The sequence below is a fragment of the Callorhinchus milii genome, unplaced genomic scaffold (assembly GCF_018977255.1).
Source record: "Callorhinchus milii isolate IMCB2004 unplaced genomic scaffold, IMCB_Cmil_1.0 Scaffold1, whole genome shotgun sequence".
NCBI classification, from domain to species: domain Eukaryota; kingdom Metazoa; phylum Chordata; class Chondrichthyes; order Chimaeriformes; family Callorhinchidae; genus Callorhinchus; species Callorhinchus milii.
The window spans coordinates 32,885,599-32,904,127 of record NW_024704742.1 but is presented as its reverse complement, the minus strand read 5'-3'; the positions used below and the strand labels follow the sequence as shown (position 1 = coordinate 32,904,127).

The window sequence follows — 18,529 nt, the reverse complement described above, 5'->3', positions numbered from 1 at the left end:
AGTGTAACACACACACACACACACACACTGACAGGCGTTCTCTGTTGCTGGTGACTGTTTATGGAAAGAAACGGCGAGGAAAGAAGAGAGGAGAGAGAGTGAGTGAGAGGGAGAGAGAGAGGGAGAAACGGTGAGTGCGTTTAGCGCCTCAGGACGCCGCCCCCTCCCTGACACCTGCCATCAGCGGCGCGCGCACCCCCCCGCAGCGGCGCGCGCACCCCCCCCCCCGCAGGGGCGCGCGCACCCTCCCCTCCCGCAGGTGGCGCGCACCCCCCACCCCCCCCCCCCCCACCGTGGCGCGCGCTCCCCACCACCCCCACCCCGCAGTGGCGCGCGCATCCCCCCCCTCCCGCAGGTGGCGCGCGCGCGCCCCCTCTCCCCTCCATCAGCGGCGCGGGCAGCCAACAGCTCGAGCACAGAGAGAGAGAGAGGGAAAGGGGTGAGAGAGACAGAGTGTGTGTGTGTGTGTGTGTGTGAGAGAGAGAGAGGAGAGACCCCACAGAGAGAGAGAGAGTGTGAGTGAGTGAGTGTGAGAGGAGAGAGAGAGAGAGTGTGAGTGAGTGAGTGAGTGAGTGTGAGGAGAGAGTGTGAGAGGAGAGAGTGTGTGAGTGTGTGAGTGAGAGGAGAGAGTGTGAGAGAGTGAGTGAGAGGAGAGAGTGAGCGAGAGAGTGAGTGAGAGGAGAGAGTGAGCGAGAGAGTGAGTGAGAGGAGAGAGTGTGAGAGGAGAGAGTGAGTGAGTGAGTGTGAGAGGAGAGAGTGTGTGAGAGTGTGTGAGAGAGTGAGTGAGTGGAGAGAGAGAGAGTGAGTGACAAGGGACTGAGTGACAGAATCCCCTGTGGCGACAGACACCAATCCCCGGAGAGAGAGGGAGAGAGACAGAGAGGGAGAGAGAGAGAGAGAGAGAGCGGGTAAGAGAGACACAGCCCCGGAGAGGGTAAGAGACTCACTCACTCACTCACTGACTGCTCAACATGTTGGTTATTTATTCCGTTATTTATTTTCACTGACCGGCAGGTAACTGCCCGCTCGGGCAGTGTAGTGACGAGCTGACATATTGACTGAGTGACAAGGTTACCGACTGACTGGCACTGGCACACTGGCACTGGCACTGACTGACTGGCACTGGCTGACTGGCACTGACTGGCACTGGCTGACTGACCGGGTTGTCCAGCTCTTGCTCTGAGGTGATTTTATGCCGCGCTTTTGCTGGTGTCGTGCGTTTCACCGTCGGAAACTTCCCGCGCTTCAACCACCGAGAAACTCTCCTCGAGGTCCCTCACCACCACCTCCACCGCCGCCCTAACCAAGTCCCCCCCTCACCACCACCCTAACTACCACCCTAACCAAGTCCCCCCCTCACCACCACCCTAACCACCGCCCTACCACCACCCTAACCAAGTCCCCCCCCCCCCCCCCTCACCACCACCCTAACCACCACCCTAACCAAGTCCCCCCCCACCACCACCCTAACCACCACCCTAACCAAGTCCCCCCCTCACCACCACCCTAACCACCACCCTAACCAAGTCCCCCCTCACCACCACCCTAACCTCCGCCCTAACCACCACCCTAACCAAGTCCCCCCTCACCACCACCCTAACCACCACCCTAACCAAGTCGTCCCCCCCCCCACCACCCTAACCAAGTCCCCCCTCACCACCACCACCACCCCCCCTAACCAAGTCCCCCTCACCACCACCCTAACTACCACCCTAACCAAGTCCCCCCCCACCACCACCCTAACTACCACCCTAACCAAGTCCCCCCCCACCACCACCCTAACCACCCCCTAACCACCACCCTAACCAAGTCCCCCCCCCCCCCCCCCTCACCACCCACTCTTAACCACCACCCTAACCAGGTCCCCCCCACCACCACCCTAACCACCACCCTAACCAGGTCCCCCCCTCACCACCACCCTAACCACCACCCTAACCAGGTCCCCCCTCACCACCACCCTAACCACCACCCTAACCAAGTCCCCCCCGCCCCCCACCACCCTAACCACCACCCTAACCAAGTCCCCCCGCCCCCCACCACCCTAACCACCACCCTAACCAAGTCCCCCCCGCCCCCCACCACCCTAACCAAGTCCCCCACTACCACCACCACCCTAACCAAGTCCCCCCCCCACCACCCTAACCAAGTCCCCCACTACCACCCTAACCAAGTCCCTCACCACCACCACCACCCTAACTTAGTCCCTCACCACCACCACCACCCTAACATAGTCCCTCACCATCCCCATCACTCTATCCGACTCCTTCACCATCACCCTAACCGAGTCCCTCGCCATCACCCTAACCGAGTCCCTCGCCATCACCCTAACCGAGTCCCTCGCCATCACCCTAACCGAGTCCCTCTCCATCACCCTAACCGAGTCCCTCGCCATCACCCTAACCGAGTCCCTCGCCATCACCCTAACCGAGTCCCTCGCCATCACCCTAACCGAGTCCCTCGCCATCACCCTAACCGAGTCCCTCGCCATCACCCTAACCGAGTCCCTCGCCATCACCCTAACCGAGTCCCTCGCCATCACCCTAACCGAGTCCCTCGCCATCCCCCTAACCGAGTCCCCCCATCACCCTAACCGAGTCCCTCTCCATCACCCTAACCGAGTCCCTCTCCATCACCCTAACCGAGTCCCTCGCCATCACCCTAACCGAGTCCCTCGCCATCACCCTAACCGAGTCCCTCGCCATCACCCTAACCAAGTCCTTCATATTCAACCGGGTTCCCCACCTTGACTGGATTTCTCTCTCTCTCTCCCTCTCTCTCTCTCTGTAATTGGCGCTCAAGTGAGAGAGGTTGGTGTAAGGTGTGAGATGCTGACAGGAATGTTTTTTTTCCGGCAGGGCTTCAGTGTAGGGGAGGTGGGGTACCTTTAAGACACAGCAGTAGCGTTTTACCACAGGTTTTCGTTCTGTTGTGTAGTGGAAAGAAAAGCTTCTAAGCCTTATAAGACCAAAGCTGCGTTACTTTGCTACCAACCTGGCTCAGTCAGTAGCACTCTGGCCTCCTGAGTCAAAGTTTGTGGGTTCAAGCTCCATGTCAGGACGTTGAACTGGGCCAGTGGTTGCTAAACCCTTTACTTGGCCAACCAAGTCAATGTTTCTTGATTGAATATTTCTTGATTTGTGGCACAATTCTATTCTGTGAGGGACAGCCCCGAAAGTAATGCCACCTTTCTATTTTCTCAATGTTCTTTCATTTGTTAACTTGCAAGACTTAATATAGACACACAATAAGCTTTTTGAATACATAGTTACAGTAATTTTTCTACAGTCGCCATCATGATCTGCACACTTGCGCCAATGTGGAACCAATGGCAGTATGCTTTTAGGGTAAAATGATGTGCATGTGACCTTTCTGGTTTCCTTGCAAAACACGGCTAACATTGGTGGAACCCACAGAGCACAAACGTTAGAGTAACCAAAGGTTACCAATAATTATCTCTATGGCATGATGACCAATACGAAAACTCTCACTCAACTCACACTCAACTTTTAAGACCTATCTTTAAGAACTTGAAAGTTTAGTTTCTCCACTTTTCGTACAATTTACCTAAGTCTTGCAGTATTCACATCAACACATAACTGTCCATACAATTTCATCGTGCAATTGTGAATCTCATTCGGCAAAATCCCCCACAAATGTGAGAAATTCAATTACTGCTCTCTGCTTAACGAGCGGATCAACGCGAGGAACTGCTGTCCTGTGCCTCCACCTAGTTAAAAGTATCTTGAGTATGTCTTTTTATTACTGTACCACTTACCACTCTTTACAAAATAAATAGGAGGCATTACTATTGGTTTGTCCCTCGTATTTTGTGATATCTATGATTATTTTGTTGGCCAAGGTTGGCCACCACTGGTCTAGGCTGACACTCAATTGCTGGTCTGGGAATGCGCTTCAGTGCTGGGGTTGCCCAATCCTTCAGATGAGAAGTTAAATCGAGGTTCTGTCTGCCTATTCACGTGTACACTAAAGATCCCATGACGCGACTTGAAAAGAGAAGGGAGTTTCTCTTGATCTCCTCGCCAACGATTCCCCAAATGAGAGAGAGGATGGTAGAGTGGGTGTTCTGGAAGGATGACATGAGAATCTGATCTGGTTAGAGATCAGAATGGCTGCCTTCATCCATACTGATCTTGTGAAATAAAATAGGTCACTCACTTTATTTAGGGTCTTTGTGGAATATTGCTATGTGCAAATTGTCTGCCCACATTCACCTACAGAATACAGTCACTACACTTTACAATAAATCCAGTGAAGCCTTTGAGACATCCTCCCTATGTGAAAGGCGCTATATTAATTGTAAGGATTATTATTATTTAATTACAACAGTCCTTTGTTTTGTTTCCTATAAATTAACTGGATTATCAATTAATTTGTGATTTCATACATAACTGAATTACTAACTCATTTTGTGAGATGTTGTGAGATGTCTTCGGTAAAATGAGGCACAATCATATTTTATTTTACCTTATAATCCTTTTGTCCTCAGCATGGATATACCAAGAATGTGGCACTGACAGTACGTCTGCCATCACTTGTGAGTAGCAAAACAAAACCTTGATCCAAAGCAGTATATATGCTACCTGGTAGTGATTACGAAAGTGAAATCCTATCCTGGTGATCATGTAATTTAGTAATGTATTTTGTAGTAATGGTAACCACAAAGCACTGATAAATTTCACAATACTTATCCAGCTAATTGGCTTCACCGAGTTGAAGATATTCCTTTTTCCACAATTTACATAGCACCTTTCACCTTTAAAGGAATGTCTAAAAGTGGCAGTGGTTTTGGAATAGAGTTCCAGTGGACAGGAGATCAAATTTATAGGCTTGGCCACTAATGGTTTAGCAGAGGGAATGGTCAGAAGGATGGAAGTTATGGACTGGAATATAGGGCAAGCGATTACAATGATAAAATGGGGGAAGACTGTGAAGGGCTTTAAGAATCAGGACAAGGAAAGGCTAATTGGATTCAACTGGATGTGAAGTTGTTTCTAAACCACTTGTAGTTCATACTTGTTGGTTAACATCTGAATTCTGAGATACCTGATTGCCTCAGGAATCTTGTTCAAATGGCTATTCGTGTATGAGCTGAGAAGCAAACATCAGTTAGTTATTTGACCAAGGGAGGGCAGACATCCAACTCTATCTTTAGCCAATGGGTGCTTTCAAGCCAGGTTTGCTGGATTGCAATCAGGATTTGGAGTCCGAGCTTTGATTCTTCCACTCTATCCCCTTTATTAGTTAAAGGTGCTTTTGTCATCTTAATTGAGATGAAATAATTCATCATTGATCAGATGGAAATTTCCAGTTGTAGGTAGTCCATTGTATACTGAGTCATTGAGCAGAAGTCTTTACTCTCCTGAAAACGTGCTGAGATTGGTAACTTATTTATGAAATGCTTCTGATGTGATATTGAACCATACAGATCAGGAAGAACACAAAAATCGATCCCATCTGTTATTCCTGACGAGCACTAATTTGGCTGGTTTCAGCCAGGATTGTGGTTACTGTCCTGTGAAGATCCTCCCACCATTACTGAAAGCAGATGTCTGCAGATAGTTGATGAGAAAACTCTGAGGCTTGGGACGACAGCTGCTGCAAGGCACTACTTGGAGTCAAGGTTTGGGAATGCACCATCATATATCCAGGGCTTAGTATCCACCTTGATTAGTATGCAGAGAGGTAAGCAATCCACGACTGTTTGTGGGAGACTACTGCGCGCAATTGGCTGCTGTGTTTCACCCACAAAATGCATGGTCAATCCACTTTACAGTATGTCCTGTGAAGCTCTTTGAGACGTCTCAAAGACGTGATGAAGTGCTATATCAAATGCAAGTATTATTCGTATATATTATAAGCAGGTACCGCTCAAACTCTGTATTTCCAACTATTAGAACCATCACTTAATTGGTAGGCATGTGTGTCCACGCTGTGGGCAGGAGGATGGTGACAATGTGGAGTCCTGTAGCTCAGTGGTTAGAGCACTCGCTTTGCAAGCGAGAGACCTGAGTTCAATTCCAGTCAGGGCGAAACCTTGGGCAAGTTTCCTTACTCCACACAGAGCCTAATAATAATCCCTCCAAAACCAAAAACAATAATAAATTGGCCATTTTCAATCCATGACTGTTTGTGGGACATTGCTGTGCGCAATTGGCTGCCGCGTTCGCCCACAAATATACAGTCAATTCACTTTACAGTGTGTTCTGTGAAGCGCTTTGGGACGTCCTCCTGACGTGAAAAGCGCTATATCAAATGCAAGGATTATTATAGGATTATTATTTTTAATGCTCTCACACATTTCATGCTGAACCTTGCTGATCACTAGGGAGCCCCTGGACCTATTGTCGAACTAGTGAGGGTTCAAACCACTTGTTGGATGTCGAATGACCAACTAATGATCATTCTCCTTAGGGGTGAACTGAGATTCCTTGGGGCTGAGCTGACTCCGGGTAATGTGCTTGGCAACGGAATGCTGGAATGGAGTTAACTCTTTGTTAATCTTGAATTTATAATGAAATCACTTATCGCCCCAACTTCAGCATCCATTTTTTTTAAAAATGGAACAGCGAAAACAAAGACCAGTTTGTCTGCTCTGTAATGTGCAGAGCAGTACATAGACTAAAATTCAAAGTTGAAATTGCATTTGCTATTACCAGCGCGGTTCAATGCATGCATCTATAAAATGAGCGAAAATGCTAAAAAGCAACATTGTTTTGTTGAGTAGGCTTTCCAATGGTACCATTGTTTGCTTCTAGTATGCATGATTCAGGAGAAATTTTGAAGAATCTGATTCAAAATAAAAATGTTTTGCATTTTTATCATATTTGATTAATTGTTTTAATTTTTTTATATAATGGATTTGCTTTCTTGGTCCTGTATTGCATTGGGGTGGGTTATATGAACATTCATTTTTATAGTCTTAAAAATACTGTGCTCGTTAGCAAGATGTCTATAATATTGGTTTGAATATTGTCTTAGGTTGTACATAAAGGGAATAGAGTGCAAAAGAAGAAAGGAATAGGAGGGATAAGAGTTCAGGTGGAGGATACACTGATACGCAGTGGTTGGGCCGGATGGTGTATTTCCGTTCCGTTTCACTCTATAATATTATATAATGGAGTCCTGTATCTCAGTGGTTAGAGCACTCGCCTCGCAAGTAAGAGACCTGTGTTCCATTCCCAGCAGAGCGAAATGTTGGGCACGTTTCCTTACTGCACATCCTCTATTTACCCAGCAGTAAGTAGGAACCCGGATGTTAGTTGATTGCTGGATCGCTTTTCCGGGGGTAATAGTTCTTTCAAAAATATTGGTCACTCAATCCACGACTGTTTGTGGTACACTGCTGTGCGCAATTGGCTACTGCGTTTCGTCCACAAAATACACAGTCAATCCACTTTACAGTATTATCCTGTGAAGCGCTTTGAGATGTGTCAAAGACGCGATAAGGCACTTTATCAAATGCAAGAATTAATGTGATATACTTGCGTTTATTTTGGCTTTTGGTTTTTGGATTACTTAACGATATTAAATACAGTGCCGATGGGATCCAAGGGTGAAACTTTTCTTTAATATACACGCCTGATAATAATCCCTCAAGAAAAAAAACAGTAATAAATTGGTCACTTCAATCCACGACTGTTTGTGGGACACTGCTGTGCACAATTGGCTGCTGCATTTCACCCACAAATATACAGTCAATTCACTTTACAGTCTATTCTGTGAAACGCTTTGAGATTTCTAGAAGACGTGAAAAGCGCTATATCAAATGCAAGGATTATTATTATTATTATCCTGTAATTGTATCTGATTAAACCATTAATACATAGAGTTACTAATATACAATCCCAATAAGACAAAAACAAATTAAAGATGGAATAGCACTTTGTTTTGTAATCAAAGAAAGGTTTCAGGGTGATTCGATTCAGCAGATAACAGCTGTTTCACCAGAAGTCTGAGCTCATTTTACAACCAATCGGTGTTAAAGTGAGACATACTGAGTTACTATTGTGTTTGTCAGTGCAGTTGGTATGGAAAGAAATCATAGTTACTGTATATAATGAATTTGCTTTCTTGCTGACTTCTGATGATTTCCTAATTGACAGATATTTTATGTTACATTTATATTAAATTGATGGACAGATATGTTGCTTTGTTTAATGCCTATAAACCTTTTGAAGGAATAAGGTGATATTGTAATTTTTTAAAGTGAGGAATGTGGTAACTGTGATACTTTTCCATTTTTGGCATTGTATCAGTAATGAATTGGGTGATGCAAATTACTGATCCAAGTAAAGCTTCCTCTCTTCCACATAAACAATACACCTTCATCTCACTTCAGAAGATCACTTTTATTGCAGCATGATGTGCTCGCCCTGCACTGCAGTGGAGTATCACAGCCTTGACTTTGAGTTCAAAGATGTCAGCTGGTAGCACTTTCACCTTTGAGTGAGAGGTTGTGGGTTCAGCCCCATGATGAGACTTTGAACTCACATAGTCGAGGCTGACACGCATTGTGGTGCTGAGGGAGTGCTACAGAGGCCCTACATTTAATTTATTACTAAAAATCGAAAGGTTTGATTTTACACACAGAGTGTTATTAGCACATGGAATGCCCTACTAATAATGGTAATGCTAACGGAGTTCATAATCATTTTAAAAAAGAAATAAGGCAAATTTCTGATAATGCAAAATATGAAAGGGTATGGGGAGTGGGACCAAACAGATAGATCTTTCAGACAGTCAACATAGACACGAAGGGCCAAATGGAATCCTTATTTGTTTTTAAAATTGAATGGGAATTTCCTTAACTCATTCACTAGTAATCATAATATATATTTATTGCTTCTATTTATTTACCCCAAAATGCTCATTTTAAAATGTTTTATATGTAATTATAGGCCCGGTGAATTACATAGATAGCGATTTAGATGAATTCTGCAAGAAACTAGTACAGCTTTAGTTACTTAAATATCGTGCTAAAAGAATAATTTGATTCTGCTAGAAAACAATCCAAAATTAAAGAAATCATAGTTCTATAAGAAATTACTATTAATTGTTAGGTACCGTACTGACCCACTTTCAAGCACTTTTTTCTATGTTAATAAATATTTACGTTTAGAGGGATACTCTGCAGTGTCCAGTATGCAATGAATGTAGTACCTAATCAGCAGACAATGGGTACTAGAAAAAGCCTCTCATTTGTCTTGGACGAGATGATTTGCTTCAATCAGGGTTCTGGATAAAGAGAGGTTTGGATGAAGAAGGCCATTTGATCTCATCTTTCCAGAATAATTATATTAATCCTTGCATTTCATATGTCACCTTAGCACATTGTCAATGACGCAAAGGCTTCACAGGATTTATTGTAGAGTGTAGTGATTGTGTATTTTGTAGGTGAACACTCACCCATGCACAGCAACCTGACCTCAACCATCCTTCTGGTAACCTGTTCGAGTCATTAATTGCCCTCTGTGTAAAGAAATATTGTACTTCCTTGTGTCTATCCTAAAATTGCCCTTTCCAACCCTAAATCTGTGGCCTTTTGTTCTCCTGTTGCACTCCGAGATGCTGCCCCGCGTGAAAGGCGCTATATAAATGCAAGTTGTTGTTCCATATGAAAATATGACTTTCTCAATCCCATTTAAAATCTTATATATAATCAAATTTGGTTGAAAATATGGGTCTCTTTGACTGGTGTAAATTTAACTTTTTTTTGCTTCTTTTTTGTGTGAAATAACAGTTTGCATTCCTATGGTGTCCTTCACTTAGGATTATTTCAAAGTTTCAAAGTGCTTCATGGTCGGATGGGGTCGGAAGTCGAGACATGGAAGGGGGAGGTGACAAGAACAACAACAAATTACATTTGATAGCCTTTTAACCGAGAGGACGTCTCAAAGTGTGGTAGAGAGAGTAGGTTATAAGATGGGACTTGAAGAAAGATTGAGTGTCTGAATGGTAAACAGAGGGATTTTCAGATGTTAGGGACATAGAATTTGAAAGCTCAGATGCCGATTGTGGGGTGGAGAAGACGAGAGGATACACAATAAACCTGAGATAACCAAGCAACAACAACAACAACTTGGATTTATGTAGCGCCCTCTACGCTGGACGGCGTCTCAGAGCGCTTTACAGTAACGGATCCCGGGGCTGAGCCAGGGGGAGGGGGAGGAAGGTAACCAAAGGCACGGTCGTAGAGAAAGGTCTTCAGCAGAGACCTGAAAATAGGAAGAGAGGGAGCGAGGCACAGGGAGTGAGGAAGAGAGTTTCAGAGCCTCGGGGAGTAGTAGCTGAAGGCACGGCCACCGAGGGTGGAGCGGAGGACTCGCAGGACAAGGAGGAGGCCAGACCCGGAGGAATGAAGGCAACGGGTACTGTTTTGAGGAGAGAGGAGGTCAGAAAGGTAGGGGGTTGCAGAAGAGTAGAGGGATTTGAATACAAGGGTGAGGATCTTGAAGTCGATCCTCTCTGGGACAGGCAGCCAGTGCAGTCTGGCAAGGATGAAAAGAAGTCCATGACCTCCTCACAGTTGGCATTTGATATGCAGATTGAGGAGGCCTGAGGAGGGGCACGGAGGAGGTAGTGGGTGGTGGGAAAAAGGATTTTAGGGTTGTGTTTAGCCTCCAAGATGATGTTGGAGTAGAAGGCCGTTTTTGCGCGTGTCAAGGAACGGCGGTAGCTGTGGAGATGCTCGAGCCACAGTTGGTGGTGGACTGTCCGGCCAGTTTTCCGCCATCTGCGCTCGAGCAGCCGGTTTGGGGTTTTTAGGCGGCAGAGGTGTTGTACCAGGGGGATCGGGTGGGTTTGGAGATGGTCCTGGATTTCAGGAGGATGAGGGAGTTGAAGGTGGAGGAGAGGCGATCATGGAGCAGCTGGATGACTGCTTCAGGATCTCCTCGAGTGTAAGGCCAGAGGGATAGGATGTTTGATGATGTGAGGGCCTTTGTGATGGTCTCGGGGGGTAGCCTTTTCCAAGGGCGGTAGAGGATGGTTGAGGGCTTGGTGGAGGAGAGAGGGATGTGGGAGGAGAAGAAGATGAGGAAGTGGTCTGAGATGTCCTTGTCCACTGTGCTGAGGTCGGAAATGTCAAGGCCGTGGGTGATAACGAGGTCAAGGGCATGACCACGGTTGTGGATGGGTGAGTTTATATGAAGGGTGAGGTTTAGGGAGGAGAGGAGGGCAGTGAAGTCAGCAGAAGTGGTGCAGGGGGAGTTTAGGTGGAGGTTGAAATCGCCCATTATGAGCAGGCGCTCGGAGCAGAGGGACAGGGAAGAGAGGAGAGTAGAGATGTCTGTGTGGAAGGAGCCGGGGGGCTTAGTCGGGCAGTAGACAAGGAGGTGGAAGAGGGTGAGGTGCTCGAAGGAGGGGACGCAGCCAGAGGAGTAGGGGGTAAGACCAAGGGAGGCTTTGGAAATGAAGGCCACCCCACCGCCACATGGTTTGGACTGGGGGTGTGGTGGAAGGTGCAGCCTGGAGGGGAGGCTTCCACTAGGGGGACGGGGTCATTGGGGGAGAGCCAGGTTTCGGTCAGCCCAAGAATGTCAAGGTGCTCGTCCAGGATGAGGTTATGGATGGTGAGGGCTTTATTTGAGAGGGAATGGACGTTTTGGAGGGAAATGCGGGTGGGTTTGCAGGAGGGAGGAGAGGGAGGAGAGAGTGATGCGGAGAGGATTTTGGGGTGTACAGGAGAGATGGTTGTGGAGAGTGGTGCGAGTGGAGAGTTGGGGAGGGTACGTATGAGGGAGCGGGAAGTTGGGTTTGCCTTAAGGAGGCGGTTTGAGCGGAGGGAGTGAATGATTGGACACTTGGGGTTACTGCTCTGGGACAGCCAGTGCCGGGAGCCACGATGGGCCCGGCGGAGGATGCCCAGGCTGGAGCAGAGGGAAGTAGTGATGGGGTTGAGGAGAGAGAGAAGGCGGGGAGGGCGGTGGGAGAGAAGGACAGAGGGGGAGTAGCGGACAGAGGGGGGTGGGAGGAGAGACATTTGGAGCGGAAGGGGAGGCTCAGGTCGGGGCGGCAGCCAAAACGCGCACACAGAGACCGGGAGCGAGCGGTCAGCGGGACGGCATCAGCCCTCAGGCTCAGCCTCCCAGGTCAGGGCTGGGATGGCAGAGGGGTGCGAGTCGAAGAGTGGTCTCTGTTTTTAGTATTTACCCAATGGGGGACAGAGTCAAACTTTAATCATATGATGTTTGTGGGTATGGCTTTCAACCTGGAACCAATTCATAATTGGTCTTGACACCAGCCATATTTTTGTGAATTCTGTGCTGTCGCCAGCCTTCTATCAAATTCTTGTTTGCCATTCCCAGCGGATGATCCCATGATTCTTGTCAAAGGTTTGAGGGTTGCTTAGGTGACTGTAAATATTCTCCTAAGAGAGACTATCTTACTGTATTGTTTTTCCGAGTGCTCCACCATGAGTGAAAATTACTGTCATTGAGCTGCTGGGCGAAGTATCTTATAATCTTTAAATTGTAAACTTGTAAGGCCTGTGTCAAGGGGCAACAGCAATGACCGTCTATGTGGAAGACTGCATGAGCAATTTGTAACTGCACAAAGTACCCTTCTGGGACGCAATCTCCCGGGATGAATAGTTTGCTCGATTAATTGGGCAAAAGGAAAATTTAAGTTAGAGAGAACCGAGTTTATTTTTGCCAAATTGTAAACTATATTTACTGACTTCATTAAAGTTGCTGTGTTGTGGGTGAATTTGAAATATGGAAATTGTATGTGCAAACAAAGAGTGTATAGTTAATGTGCTCAAGCTTGCTGCCCACATTGTCATATTGTTGCAGTCTGCAATATACTATTAATGGCTTTTTGCTTAAGTAGTAAGATACCAATTTCCTCTGCATTTTTACAATACACATTTTTTCACTTTGTATTACAGTACTTAAATCAAATTAACAGTGCACATTGACCAAGGTCATCAGTTTGAGTTGGATGAAGTGGAAACATGGGGTATTGAAATAGCAGTCAATAGTTCCCTATCCAGTACCATTTTTTTCTCTTGCTAACGTTTGCTGCAACAATACAAATTGAAAGTTTTTTTTGTGTGGCATATTTAATGTAAACTAATTTACACAACCAGTTATTCATGACACTTTAAATTAGGAGAATTCTCCTAAACACATGGGATCTTTAGCACCCACCCGAAAAAGCACAGGTCCCACCTCAGTTTAATATATCATCTGAAAGAAAGATGACATCTTTAACAATGCAGCAATGCACTGGAGTGTCAGACTAATGCTTGGACAACAACAACAAAATTACATTTATAGAGCGCCTTTCATGTCGGGAGGACGTCCCAAGGCATTGGATTGTGAACCCACAGTCATCTGTGTCATGTGCAAGAGTTCTACCAAACTGAGCCAAACTAACACTAATGCTACTCTCTGGAACGAACACGTGTCATCGATTTTGCTTATAAAGCATAATTTCTGAAGGTAATAATTGTAGTCTTCCCATTGCTTTGTATTTTGAACTTTTCTGGTTATTGTCCTCTATAGAAATTGGCCATTGCTGTAAAACTTATATTTTGTTTAATGATTGCAGGTTTATTACGCAGACGTGTTTTTAGAAGCCACTCAACACAGTCCGCCACCCTAGGCAAAACTTGTTCCCTTAGAAGTTCTGCAGCTTTAGCTTTAATTTGAAAGTGATAATTTTACCTTAAAACGCCTGGAGGCCACCACTGACGCTAGCTGCAGCTCTGCCCATCTCTCCGGTTGAGCATTTTATTAAAAAAACACTATCGCAGAAATCTGCCGCTCTAGGCAGCTAACACGTTTGCCTATAGCTAGATCGGCCCCCGGGCATTTTACCAAGAATTCCTAGTTTCTTTGTTTCCCACCTACTCTTATTTATTTTCTACCTAGGTCGCATTTTTTAAATAATTGCAAACACCCACTTTAAATATTTTTTTTAAAAAATGGATGTTTATAGTAAAATGCTTTGTTTAACATCTCACTGGAGAAATAAACCTGATTTCCATGAGTGCAAAATTACATCTGTTGAGCTGTGCAGTGTCCATTTTAGATTGCATTACTGTATTCATTTCAGGGTACAGAAAGTAATTTCTGTGTGGGAGTTAATGCTCCATATGCATGCTTTTACTCATGCAAAGATTCTGAAGGCTTCCCCCCCACCCACCCTCCCCCCTGCAAAAAATGTAATGTTACTAATCTGATGAGTTTAAAAAGAACTGGGTCTTGTCCTTTGCAATGTCAAACTGAAGAACTGTACAATGTGATCCAATATTTATGTAGAATAAATATGCATTCACTGCATCCTATTTATCCTAGGGACCAACTCAACTTGCAATATATTGCGACAGGTATGGGTTGTGAGTGTAAAACTGTTTATTGTCAGGTCTGGTTGTTGAAAAACATCTTAATTGTATTTGAATAGTTTAGATCTTTTAGCAGCAATGTGGTCACAAAGGTCACCTTGCTTAGCGCTGTTTATGTAAGGAATGGAAATATTTCTCAATCTTTTATTCGTGATTATCCCTTGGGTGGAACAATGCAAGCAGGTGATAGAAATAGAGGATTGACTGAAGTATTGAAAACATGTTTATGTTGTGAATCAATGTCATACTGGCAAATGCATTCACAAATATTCAGGTTATACTTCTCAAATGATATGGGGTTGTATGTTTCTACTGAGTAATACTAAAATGGATGCGATGGCAATTATTACTATGCTCATGTACATTACTTTTGTTTATCATGAAACGTGCTACAATTTCTAGAATATTCTGTGTTACTTTTTTTNAACCTCAAATGACTCGAATAATTTTGACTGGTAAACAAATGCCTTCTCGGTGAATTTTAGTGTTTGGTTAAGTTTGTTACCTCACATTGATGGAAGCTTCCGTTCAGTACAACAAAATGTACAGTCAATTCACTTTACAGTATATTCTGTGAAGCGCTTTGAGACATCATGAAGCCGTGATAAAGCGCGATATCAAATGCAAGGATTATTATTTTAAGTTGTCTTTGAGTGAACCCACAACCTTCTGGCTTAGAGGCAAGGGTTTACTGGCCTGTTAATGGTTGACCAGACAATCTGGTTGATCTTAGAAGTGTAAGTATGTCTATTTAATAAATTGCATTTAGGATCTGGAGAAGAATAAAGATCTAAACAAAGTTGTTTTTCTTAATGGTTGGATATCACTTTAAAAATGCCATTTGATCATTGTGAGACTAGAATAACTAGTTTTAACTTTAAGTATTACTATATGTGGACCGGCTGCTTCGATTTGGGACCAGAAGACTTTGAGTTTGAATCTTGGTCGGATCTTCACCCCTTTGTGTCTTCTGAGAGACAGGAGAAGTAAATGGGATCTTCTGGGAGTAAAGTAGAGCAGTAAAATGGATTTTCCTGAAGCTTGACTGTCTGTCTGTAAGGAGATTTATCTAGGAAAGCCTGTCAGGCCTGTGTTAATTTAACAGGCTGTTGGTTTATGACCAGACAGTCTTGTTGCTCAGTGAGACTTAGACACATAAGCAAGTCCACAATTATATGAGATAAAACTTTAATGGATAGGCTGATCCTAGACAGTTGCCATGCTACATGATTACCATTTTTCATTTATTACCAGCAGTCGAAAGGGTGGATGAATAGTTTCAGTGTTTTTTTAAAATGAAGAAATATTGGGATTTTATGACCTCTGATATTACTTTCTTGAATTAGTCTCGTCTAACTTTACCATGCCTACATAATTATATATTGATGTAGTTTTCCACTTTTTTAATCCTATTTCCCATCCTTTGGGATGTGAAGCAATCCAATCGACTTGTAAAACAGATTCTTGTTTTTTTTCTGCTCTTTTCTGTACCTTTCTGAGAGCAAAATGCAGTAAGATTACCAATGGGTCAGTTTTATCTGGTCAGTCAGCACACTTGGGGAATTTGTTTCCCTCATTCCACCTCACTGAGCCAGTGCGAAACCTCTGTTTCTTGTTCGACTCTCAACCGTCCTTTAAACCCCACATCCGTGTCCTGCCCCATTCAACTCCCCACACCTCCGCAACATTGCCCTCCTCTGTTACTATCTCCTCCTTTGGGCGGCTGAGACCCATATCCATGCCTTCTTTGGATCCAGGCTAGACTCTGCCAAACCTCAATTCCAGTGATATCTCCGATCCAAGCCAAGCTTTCAAAAGTCTGCAGGAGATACGGGGGATTCTCTGGAGAAAATACTGTTTACATTAGGAACATTAGGTTACTTCTCGTAACGACGCCTACTGGATCACTTTTTAGACGTTGAAGTGATTTAATGCACTGCCCAGTTTTCACTCAGCCTTTTGTTTAATGTTTTTTAGTAGCAATTTTTCTGGTTTTGCCTCAGTTTAGTATTCTAGTGTCAGTAGATTAACATCAACCAGCCTTAACCTGGTGTTATGAGTTTTGACTAACATTTTAGGTAGTCTCGCATGATTTCTGCCCAACAGCAGTAACGAGCATCATCATATTTTTAAACCAAACACCATGGAATCGTGTGGCTATAAAGTTGATAAAAGCCCTAAAATAGAACTTTTGCCCAAACTTATGTTTATGAATCATTTTTGTTGAGATTGTAGTAATTTCCTTTTTGGTGGAAACACTTGCACAATTATGATTATTGCAACTGCTGGGTTAAATAAATTGTTGGCAGCTTTTAATTTTTGGTATAATCATCTTATCGATAAAGGGGAACAAATGTGATGCTAGTGGATTCAAATCTGAGAAATACTGTTGGCTTGTGGTGTATGTAACTACCAAACTTAGATGCAATAGGTTGACTCTTTTTAATTAACTTTTAGTATTAGTCACAAAGTCATTATTGCAAATTAGCTGCTGACAGAAGCAGTGCAAGTTATCATAATTTGAACGTACAGTTGTTGAATATCCTGTACCATGATACTGTTTTTTTTTAAACTGTCCTACATTTTCCATTTCATCTGTTTTTCAGGCATTAACGAAATGCCCATTGAATTTGAAAGAATTCAGTAATATGATGCCTCAGCTATTTTTGTGGTTATAATGAAAATGCTCCCCACATTTTTTAAGTGTAAGTTTAGATATTCTATAAAAGCATTAGGTGTAACGATCGCTAACATTATTTCATTGATCACTAATTTTTTTTGTGTCTGTTTATTTTCAGCCATGAAATTATACTTCCAAATCCTCACACTACTTTGGTGCTCTGTGGAAATATCAAAGGCAGCCAAAATTGTAGTTGTGCCCCCGATTATGTTTGAAAGCCATCTCTACATTTTCAAGACCTTGGCTAAGGCCTTGCATGAGCAGGGGCACGAGACTGTGTTTGCAGTATCAGAAGGCAGAGAAATACCTTCTTCAGATTACTTTAGGCTGCTGAGGTATCCTGGCTTCTTCAATAGCACAACGGCGGATGAATTTCTGCAGTCCAAGATGAGGAATATTTTCTCAGGAAGACTAACGGCACTGGAGCTTTTTGACATTTTAGAGCATTACTCCAAGAATTGCGACCTCATGGTTGGTAGCCAGGGGTTCATCACTCAACTCAAGGAGGAAAAATTTGATCTGGTCTTGGTGGATCCCAATGAGATGTGTGGTTTTGTGATAGGTCATCTTTTAGAAGTGAAATATGCCGTGTTTTCTACTGGTCTCTGGTACCCAGCAGAGGTTGGAGCTCCAACTCCTCTCGCCTACGTGCCGGAGTTTAACTCTCTCCTTACGGACAAAATGAATTTGTTTCAGCGAATTACAAATACTGCAGTGTACCTACTATCGCGCTTTGGTGTGAATTTTCTTTTCTTGCCAAAGTATGAGCGAATAATGCAGAAATACAACATTGAACCGGAACGCTCCATGTATGAATTGATACAGGGTGCTAGCCTGTGGATGCTGTGCACGGATGTAGCCCTCGAGTTTCCTCGACCTACCTTGCCCAACGTTGTGTATGTGGGAGGAATATTGACAAAGCCTGCCAGCCCTCTGCCAGAAGTAAGGTTTGCCTATATCTTTTACAACTACTAACTGGGCTCAAAACTGAGCATAATTTATTTTAATCTCAAAGGCTTTGTTGAGGTGGGACAGAGACAATAACAGCTCCATTTTTTTAATTCAAATAGTGAACCACAGAGATTTGAGGTAAAATTGCATCTGTACGTAAAATTTAAATAGTATTTTCATTGAATACAATGCTGGTAATTAATAATTAATTAATTAATATCAAATGCAAGGATTAATCAATCAATCAATTAATTAATGCTGGTATTTGGAATTTTTAAGAATAAATTGGTTTCCTTCCTAATTTGAATATGTCCTTTTGTTATGTCTTGAAGGATGAATGTTCCTTATTCTGTTAATATGTCTAGAAAAGAGAGAAATGAAGAACAAATGTACAGAACACTGCGTTCCAGTTACAAAAATTCTTGCAATTATGTTCTTTTTAGTGGCTTTAAAAGAAATGGAAAATAACAAAATATTAGTACAATATGCTTATTGCTTTATCTCTGTTATGATGATACTTAATTCAAATG

General features: G+C 43.9%; 1 protein-coding gene across 3 annotated transcripts in view; it reads left to right on the top strand.

Annotated features, from left to right (window-relative positions):
* The first annotated feature begins 765 nt into the window (after nucleotides 1-765).
* ugt8 (UDP glycosyltransferase 8) overlaps nucleotides 766-18,529 on the top strand; it is a 38,011-nt gene continuing 20,247 nt past the window's right edge. Inside the window, exons 1-3 of one of the 3 annotated variants that reach the window (XM_042342763.1) lie at nucleotides 766-934; nucleotides 5,447-5,703; nucleotides 17,167-17,990. In XM_042342763.1, the coding sequence (XP_042198697.1) occupies nucleotides 5,694-5,703; nucleotides 17,167-17,990 (834 nt within the window). In that variant the 5' untranslated portion in view covers nucleotides 766-934; nucleotides 5,447-5,693. The remainder of the gene's footprint in view (nucleotides 935-5,446; nucleotides 5,704-17,166; nucleotides 17,991-18,529) is intronic. The other 2 variants (XM_042342769.1, XM_042342774.1) reach the window with 2 other exon arrangements.